The sequence below is a fragment of the Carlito syrichta genome, unplaced genomic scaffold (assembly GCF_000164805.1).
Source record: "Carlito syrichta isolate Samal-C Ts95f unplaced genomic scaffold, Tarsius_syrichta-2.0.1 Scaffold303347, whole genome shotgun sequence".
Classification (NCBI taxonomy): Eukaryota; Metazoa; Chordata; class Mammalia; order Primates; family Tarsiidae; genus Carlito; species Carlito syrichta.
The window spans coordinates 200964-210739 of record NW_007247443.1 but is presented as its reverse complement, the minus strand read 5'-3'; the positions used below and the strand labels follow the sequence as shown (position 1 = coordinate 210739).

Sequence of the window (9776 nt, the reverse complement as noted above, 5' to 3'; positions counted from 1 at the left end):
CCCCGCCTGGCGGGCTGGCGGTGGAGTCAGCTGACGCCGGCGCTCCGGCCTCGCCTCCCCGCGCTGCGCTCCCTGCGCTCCCCCAAAGTGGCTGTAAACCGGCCGCCCACTTTCGGGGTTTGGGGGACAGGGAAAGTGATGTGCGCCTTCTAGAGTCTCGCCAAGCCGCCGCCGAAGCAGCTTCTCCGTTCCAACTTTCTACCCCCGGCACCCCCACCCTCTACTCCTTGTCCCGACCCTGCCCTCAAACCTCTCCAGAGCCACTTAGGGTGCGTGCGCTTGGGTAAGGGGGGTCATTGGCTGTCTGGGATGGCTTCCAATTTTAATGACATAGTGAAGCAAGGGTACGTGAGGATCCGGAGCAGACGACTAGGGGTAAGTATCGATCCTTTCCTCTTTCCTGTCGGCCGGTTCAACGGTATTTATCCTTCGCCAGCATCCCTGGAGGGGGGAAGGAGATTCCCGGGCAGCGCGCCGGTGAATTGCGCGGTGGCTTTCTCAGCCGAAACCCATGTCTCCGCGGCTGTCACTGTCAGGCCGGCGTCTAGGCATGTAATGGATCTATCTTTATCTCTCGGATGACTTGGCTTTCTGGTGGTAGCCGCATGTTCGGCTTCAGTAGCCACTGGAACCCATCTACTCGAAATAAATATTTCTCGGTAGCCATGGAAGTCGGAGCCGAGAAACCCGGGCGGGAGTGCCCAGCCTGCCGGATGCCGCGGGTGCTCCTCTCGCAGCCAACTTAACTTTCCAGGGGATGGATGATCGGTCGTTTGAGAAACAGGATACAGGTTCTTGGTGGGAACGAGGTCAGTGACCCTCTGACTCCAGAGAGAAATTTCTGCCCAGTGTAAGGTCTCCTCCGGCTCCCGGTCCTGGGCAGTGACCCGCCTCTGTCGCAGGTGTGGGCTGGCCTCTGCCAGGGCCAACCTCGGGTCGATACTTGAATCTGAATTTTCACTGGTCTTTAATCTGGGTGGTGAATTTCTCTTGTTGGAATACACACTGGAGACCCACTGGAAAATTATTTAGCGTAGACCGTAATACCTGGCATAGAGCAAGTGCTCCCTAAATATGTGCTGAAAGAATGAATGAAAGTGAGGGTACTTGGGGACGTGTGTTGACACAGGAGGATGGCTCTTTTCTTAAAACTCCCTCTCATGTGTCCCTTTCTCTCTTGGTTCTTCATTGGGGGGACTTCAAGAGAGAACCCACCCTTTTCCTTGTGGTTGAGTGATGGTGAAATAATTCTTCAGAGAGAAAGGGAAGATACTGGAATGATTTTTTTTTTTTTTTTTTAATTTCAAACCAGGCACCTCATTTCTCTTTGCCTTGTGTCAAGTGTTGTTGCTGTTTTCGTTGATCTGTGCATTTGGGACAGAGATGAGGTGTGAGAAGGGGGTGGGGGAGGAAAGTATACTTTAGAAATGCATGAAATAATAGTAATTAATAATAATACGACAGTAATGATGTGGAATGGCACTGTTGAGAGTGATGAACTGAATATCATTCTCTACAAATATATGTCATTTGGCATGTTTCTTTTATTTGGTCTTTGGACTTTCTTAGTGTGCCAGATACTTTTACTGAAAATCGAAAAGAAATTTTGCAGTAGTAAGCTAGGGAGAAAAGTCTGGTGAAGAGAAGCATCCCTAATTATTATTAAAACCCTTGCCTGATTCGTTTTGGTCTTTTTCTCCCCGCCCCCCTCACTGGTTACCATGTTTTAGCAATTATGTCCTGTGCTATTGTGAATGTATAAATATATAATTAGGGAGGAATGCAACAGAACAAATCATCTCCATCAGGTTAACCCAAGTTTCCTTGGTTTTCTTTTCTGCTATGCAAATGTTCTCATCTGCAAGAGCGACCAGTTTTGGAGTACTTAACTGAGTGTCTCCCATGGAAAGGGCAAAAACAATCACAGAAACTATACTTTGGATAAGCTTATAGGTTGGCTGAGTATTACAGTTTTAAGGGGAACACTGAAAAACACTATTCTAATTTAGATTCACTCCATTATGCCAACTGAGGGAATTGGTAAGACACATCCATTCTGTAGTTAGGTGACATCCGTTCCAATAGAAAGAGGACATACATTATTAATGCACAAAATATGAATTATTCATAAGGATCAGAGTTTATGCCAAATTGTAACACATGGTAATTTATTTGAAAGACTGGTTGCTATCACTTTCTAGTTTGTGGCAATTGAGATGATTTTTTTCCTGTTATTATAATTGACACAATATAGTCCTATGTGTGTGCCAACATTTATGGATTGATATTTGAAACAGAAAGAACAGAAATATAGTTTAGTTTGCATTTGTGTTATATTTTATAGTATTTTGGATGCAAGTGAACAGTATACTTCCTCAAGATTTATTCTTTATGTCTGCATTAGCCTTAAAATAGATTTCAGAATAACCTTTGAATTATGGTTATTGCTTAAGAAGAGATAAGGTCAAAAATATGGTCAAATAAATCTGGTCTTATTTGTTAACATTGATTTTATCACCAATTATTTTTAAAAACGTTCTTATGATATAATTTGCAGAGGAGACTGATTATGTAGTTGTCAGAACACAAGGCAAAGTAAAGATTTTTGGTTTTTTGTTTTTGAGTTGGAGTCTCACTCTGTCACCCAGGCTGGAGTGCAGTGGCATGCTCACGGCCACCCCAGCATTCACCTGCTGGGTTCAGGCCAAACTAAAGTTTTAATGGTGGTTGAACGTAGTTGTGAAGTATGCTACAGGGACATGGCGTAGGGACCCTCTGTCCAAAGTCAGGAATGTGGTATTAGTCGAGGCTGCATATAGCCTGGGACAGAATGCAACATGTATCTTCTAAGAACACGTGCAAGTCTCTAAAAGAGGCAAGACATTATGTCTGGCACAGAGTAGGCACTCAGAAAGTGCACGCTGAAATATGCATTGAACTATACAGTGAATGCCTGGCCTTGCAATTCATAACCTTCTTTAGGAAGTAATACGACAGCGGTTTTATTAATGGAATCCAGACAAGCGTCTGTGGATTATAATCGTGTTTGAGAGGGTTTATAATTAAATACAAAAACAACATTTTATGGTAAGCAGCTGTTCCTTGTGCCAAGGAATTCATCCTCAGACTTAGAAAAAGGAGAGAAGGAAACACATTCTGTTTTTATTATTTGTTAGTTTTGTGACCCCCTGACTGTTCTTGGCCTCAGTTTTCTAGTCTGTACAATGAGCACTATTTAATGATGTTCTTGGGAGAATTAAACATTTCTGAAATGTCATGAAAATATGGAGCATAGGGGCTGATTGTATTTTCTTTAGTATAATAAAAGATAAGTTAGGATTGGTGGAGCGATATAGGAATTACTGATTTCCTTATCTATTTATCTACAAGTATCCAAAGACATAAATGTTAATGCAACTCTCATTTTTTCACTGAATGAGGCTTTTACAAAGTGGTTTTTCGATAGGACAGGAAACATTCTGAGAACATTCCCATTCAAATGAGTCATGGATAAGTGATTATTTTTGGTTGAAATCCTAAACAGTTTAAATGATTAAGCAATCAAATATGTATAGATTTACTCTTTTCTTTAAACATCAAAAAGTTTAGTGAAATTCAACCCATATAACTCAAAATTTTCGGTGTCTTCACATCTCCATTCCCCAACCTTATCTACATTGGTTCATGGAGATCTCAAGCCATGCCCTGGGGGTACAGTATTTCTTTAGGAATGTTGACATTACTATTTGGGGGACTGGAGGCAGAAGGGGAGCAGCTGTCTATGATTATCTGACTAATCCACAAAATGCACTAAAATGTACTTCTTAGACGAGTGGCGAATCAGGTGATTTGTACATCATTAACCTGATGAATGTGTCACTTAGATGGCATTCTATAACAGTTCTCACTTCGGTCATTCTTTCCAACGGCAAGAATTCTCCAATCAATAATTGCCATGCCTTGTCCACAAAGCAACGGGCAGAGCTTAAACCCAGACCTATTTATCTATACACAATCCCTCAATTACTTGCCTTTTAAATGACATTTCTATGCTCTTGTCTACCAAGGACTTGTCAGCTTGGACCACTTCTCTGGTCTCCATTCTGGTAAATTCCCCCGTCAACCCCACATCTCCACTTGGACTTCTAACAAATGACTTAAACTTAATGCATCCAAACCCTTGATTGTGCCAACCACACCTGTTTCTCCTTGTGTCTTCTCCATCTCAGCCACTAAGGGTCCCAACATTTTGGGTAAAAAGCAATTAAGCAAGCAAGTAAGCAAACAAGCAACCTTGGTGTCATTTCTCTTTTCTCCCCTCATCTCTCACCCTCACAGCCAGTCTATCAGGAGATCTTGTGGTCTCCATCCACAGTAAAAACCCAATTAACATTTATTACTGCTCTCACTTGTATTGCTAGTGTGGTTAGAAGACAATGACACTTATGTGGTCATTTTCCCTTCTACTGCAGTTGTTTTTATCCTCAAATAACTTACTGTTTAGTTTGAAAAACAAACCTCTTATCAGTGAAATCATATATAAGCACAAATATTGTTTGGCTTCTCCATCTGGAAGCTGACTTCCCTCCTATACCAACCACTGCTGCCATCGTGGTCCAAGCCCCATCATCTTCTCCGTGTAATAGTGCAATAACTTCCTAATTTGTCTTCTGGTCTGCATCCTTGCTCCTTGCAGTCCCTTGTCAATACAACAGCCAGAGTGTTCCTTTGGAAATGTATGCCACATCATGCCATCTGGCTGCTGAAACCACCAGTGACTTGCCATATAGTGCAGAGTAAAAGACTTGCAACCAGCATGAGGCCCGATGCTGACTCAGAACCTTTTGTCTTCTGTTCTCCTTACTTGGAACGCTGTTTCCCCAGGTGACTCCTCCTGGTTCCTTCCCTCACTTCCTTCTCTCACCTCCTTCAGCCTTTCCTCAAATGCCATCTTCTCAGTAAGGCTGTTCAGAACGCCCTATTTTATTTCTTCCCCCATCTGCTGTATTTCTACTTTTTTTTCTCCCTAGACTTATCACCCCTTCACATATTAGTGTGTATATTTTACTTGTTTATTGTTTGCTTAGAAAGAGCATGTGAGGCTCCATGAGGGTTGGGATTTTTCTGTCTCTTCTAATCATGGCTGTCCCCTGGTGCCTAGAACAGTGTCAGGCACAGAGTGGGCACTTGATGAGGATGTGTGGAATGAATAAATGACTCCATGACTGTGTGGTGGTTTAAAAGCATAGGCTCTGATATGAGACTCCATTAAAATCCCAATTCAGTGACTGGTTATGTGACTTCTGGTGAGTTATTTAATATTTATAAGCCTCTGTCTTCTGTTAAAATATGGAGACTCTTACGACTCACCTAATAGGTGATCATTGTAAATTTCTTAACACAATGCTTGACACAGTAAAAACTCAATTAATGTTTATTATAGCTCTCACTCCTACCACTAGTGTGGCTGAAAGATGATGACACTTAAGTGGTTATTTTCACTTCTACTGCAATTTTTCTTATTCACAAATAACTTGCTGTTTAGTTAGAAAAACAAACTTAATATCAATGAAATAATGTGTGTGCACAAATATTGCTGGGCATTGATGCTAGTTATAGAAGGTATGTTCTCCTTTATAAAATTTTTTTTCATGATCTTTACACAAATGGCAAGGATATTAAGTAAGGATAAGCACATCTCCATGTAACTTCAATTTGAATAAACTCACTGGACTAGAAAATGTTTCTGTTAATTTGAGGGCCTTTCTCCTCAGTGGCAGAGAAAGATTTCAAAAACTGGTCAGTTAATGGTCAGATTTTAGAAAGGAATATTTTCTAATCCTTTCATTTTACATTTTCACCAGACCTGATATATCAGAAAGGCTTTAATATTTCACTTAGGGCTTTTAGACTGAGATATTTAGAAATCTATGCATTTTTATGGTACTATGACAAAGTCATAATCATAATATAAAAGTCATAGAAGCAGAATAAACTCATATACCATTGTTACATAAGTATATTTATACATGCATACACACATGCACATACAAACACATGCAACCATTCAGTAAAATACATTGAAGCACTGTTTTAATTCCTTAAGAAAAAGAGACTTTGGGGTAACTTTGCCAGTAGTAAAATTTATAGCCAGATAGAAGTGTATACATATGTGCCAGTCAAGATGACTCGATATTTTGGCTCTGTTTGAATCCACTCCATTGACGTGGTTTCTATGTCAGAAGGGCTTTCCAGATGGTATTTCAGTGATCTTCATCTAATGATCCATGTGATGATATGATTAATTGTGCATAAAGACGGCCTTTAGATCATCATCCCCAAAATCGATTTAAGCAAGGAATTGTCAATTTAGTGATTTTGTATGTAGACATAAACCAAATTAGTGGTATGGTGATTCCCTCCACATCTGCCAATGTATTTTTGAAATCATACTTATTAGAATACTATAAATATTTAATTTTTAAGCAGCTTTGTAATTTTTTGGTGCTTTAAGAGTTTAGTTTTCATTTGGTGTGTGTGTGTGTGTGTGTGTGTGAGTGTGTATTATTTTTTTGTTTTGGTAGAAGCAGTGTCTCGCCATGTTACCCAAACTGGTTTGGAACTCCCAACCTCAAGCGATCCCCTGCTTCAGCCTCTCACAGTGCTGAGATTACAAGTGTGAGCCACCATGTCTGTCCTAGAATATAATTCCTTTTACCTATTTTATCATTCATCAAATATTTCTCGAGTCACCTGACATAGCCAGATACAATCACAATCCTTGAGAAACTGAAAGTCTGATTTTGGTCTTGGATTGTTAACAGGATATTGATATACTTACCATAGTTAAGGGTGAGCTAGTCTGGGTTACAGGTCAAATACTGAAGTAAAAATATATCTACAGATATCTCCTTATTCCATTTTTGTGAAATAAGGAAGGGCAAATTTGATTTTTCTCTTCTCTAGGAATTTGGTCCTAGTGGGGTAGAAATAACCTTTGGTGAGTATAAGACGGGAAGAGACTATGATGCCTTTTCCCTAAAACTTCCAGTTCCTGTGAAATTCAAAATAAAATTGTAAGATTAGAAATGCCACAAGATAGTGAATGTTGAAATTAAAATAGCTTCTTTCTAGAGTGCAGATGGCTAAATTTTAGATAATTATTTGGAAGCTGATTTTTGCCAAGGGATTGGGGGGCTGTCGTAATTTTACTAGTGTTCTCAGCCTCTGCTTACGTTCTGGATCCCAGAGAACACAAGCATTAGCTATGTGTATTGTGTTCGTGGATGTAGTTTTTTTTTTTTTTTTTTGAGTTGGAGTCTCACTCCGTCGCCCAGACTGGAGTGCAGTGGCCGCTCCCGGACACCGCAGCCTCGACCTGCTGGGCTCAGGCGATCCTTCCGCCTCAGCCTTCCAAGTTGCTGGAACTACAGGCACACACTACCATGCCCGGCTAATGTTTTTGATTTATTGCAGAGATGAGGTCTTGCTGCCCAGGCGGGTCTCGAACCCGCGGGCTCAGGCAATCCACTCACCTCGGCCTCCCAAAGGCGCGGGATTACAGGCTGAGCCACCGAGCCCGGCTATGGATGTAGTTTTTAACCAGGCACCAGGGATAGGATGTAGGTGACTTTTTTGAGCTGATGGCTTGTAGCTTGTGTGAGATTTTCATAAAGGTCTGACATCCCTTCCCCAGGCTCTTTCAATTTCCATTCTTTATAGCCGCCTAGTGGTTAAGAACACCTGTCTCATTCTTTAAATTAAACTTTTTTATTTTTAGATCATTATAGGCTCACATGCAGATGTTTAAAAAGCCATATGGAAAGATATCCCAAACCCTTTGCCCCGTTTTCTGCCAGCAGTAACATCTTTCAAATTTGTAGGACAGTCTTACAACCATGATACTGACATTGATACAGAACATTCCTTCAACACAAGGATCTTTCCCAGTTCTTACATAGCTCTTCTCCTCCACCCCAACCCATAGCCCTAACAACCACTAATCTGTTTTATGTTTCTATAATTTTGTCATTTCAATAATGCTACATAAATGGAACCATATAAGCTTTGGGAATTGGCTTAAAACAAAACAAAACAAAGAAAAACTCAAGTTGGCTTCCTGGAGATTTGTTCAAATTACTGTGTACATTAGCTTGTCCTTTTTTGTTGCCAGTAGTGTCTCAGGGCATGGATGGGCCACTATTTGTTTACATGCTCACCTGTTGAAGGACATCAGGGTTGCTTCCAGTTTTTGGCTATTACAAATAAAGCCTATGTAAACATTTGTGTAGAGGTTTTCATGTGAATGTAAGCTTTCATAACTAGGTACATGTCCAGGACAATTGTTGGGTTGTACAGTAGTTGCTTGTTTGCTTTTTAAGAATCTGCTCAACTGTTTTTTTCTCAGTAGTTGTACCATTTGGTGTTCACACCAGCTATGTATGGGTGATCTGACTGTTTTGCATCCCTGCCAGTAGTTGGTGTCATCGTTATTTTTATTTTAGCTACTCTTATAGGCATACAGTGGTCTCTTACTGTGGTTTTAATTTTCATTTCACTGAAAGGTAGCAATTTTGAGCATCTTTTTATGTTCTTTGCCATCTGTATATCCATTTCAGTAAAATGCCTAGATTGCTTATTTTTTAGCTGTTGAGTTTTGAGAGTTCTTTATATATTATAGCTATCAGTCCTTTTCAGGTACATGGCTTGCAAACATTTTCTCTCAGTCTGTGGCTTATCTTTTTCATCCTCTTAACTGTCTTCAAAGAGCAATTTTTAAAAAGTTGATGAAGTCCAATTTCCTACTATTTTTTCCTTTTGAAATCATTGTTTTGTTACTAGCTCTTTGTGCAGCCCAATATCCTGAATATCTGTGTTTATGTTTTGGTTTTCTAGAAGTTTTATAGTTTTATCTAATACATTTAAGTCCATCATTCATTTTGAGTTAGTTTTTGTATAGGGTATTCATTTTAGGTCAAAGTTATGCCTATGGATCTTCAATTACTCCAGCACTATTTGTTGAAAAGACTGTCTTTTCTCTGTTGAGCATTTTTATGTGTGTCTATTCCTGGGTCTTCTATTCTGTTCTATTGCTATATATGTCATATATGTGCAGCAATATGAGGGGAACTCCCACAAAACCTGGATTAATTTTTGGTTGGTGGGTCCCATCCAAACTCACTAGGTGAGTTTTCTAGGAGCCCATCAGCATCAGTGTACCAGCTAGCAGTGTTATAAGAGGCTGCGTTCAGCTTCGGTGAATTTTTTCTGAGATTTTTTCAATGCGCTTCATAATGCGTGATTTACCTGGACAATCTGCCCACACTGTGCTGACCGAAATTTTGACCGAAACCAGCCTGACCCTCATGCCCTGCCCTCTCTTTTCATTGGATCTCTCATCCCGAGCAACTTTTTTTTTGTTTTCCTGATGAAAAAGTCCTCAAAAGGAAATGTTTTGCCCATGAGGAAGAGGTGAAACAAAAAACGGCAGAAGCACTAAAAGACATGAAAATTGATGAGTTCAGAAACTGTTTTGAGCAGTGGAAAAAGTGTTTCAATAGGTGTGTTACATCAGTCGGAGGGAGCTTTGAAAGCGACTGAAGCCGGGCTTGGTGGCTCAGCCTGTAATCCCGCGCCTTTGGGAGGCTGAGGTGAGCGGATTGCCTGAGCCCGAGGGTTCGAGACCCCGCCTGGGCAGCGAGACTTCATCTCTACAATAAATCAAAAAAATCAGCTGGGCGTGGTAGTGCATGCCTGTAAATTCCGGCTACTTGGAA

The 9776-nt window shown here is 40.6% G+C and overlaps 1 protein-coding gene across 2 annotated transcripts in view; it reads left to right on the top strand.

Moving 5' to 3' along the window:
• Positions 1 to 9776, top strand: part of DOK5 (docking protein 5) — a 177724-nt gene continuing 167948 nt past the window's right edge. The window contains exon 1 of one of the 2 annotated variants that reach the window (XM_008058454.2): positions 1 to 375. In XM_008058454.2, coding sequence (XP_008056645.1) covers positions 310 to 375 — 66 coding nt within the window. In that variant the 5' untranslated portion in view covers positions 1 to 309. The remainder of the gene's footprint in view (positions 376 to 9776) is intronic. The other variant, XM_021712550.1, reaches the window with a different exon arrangement.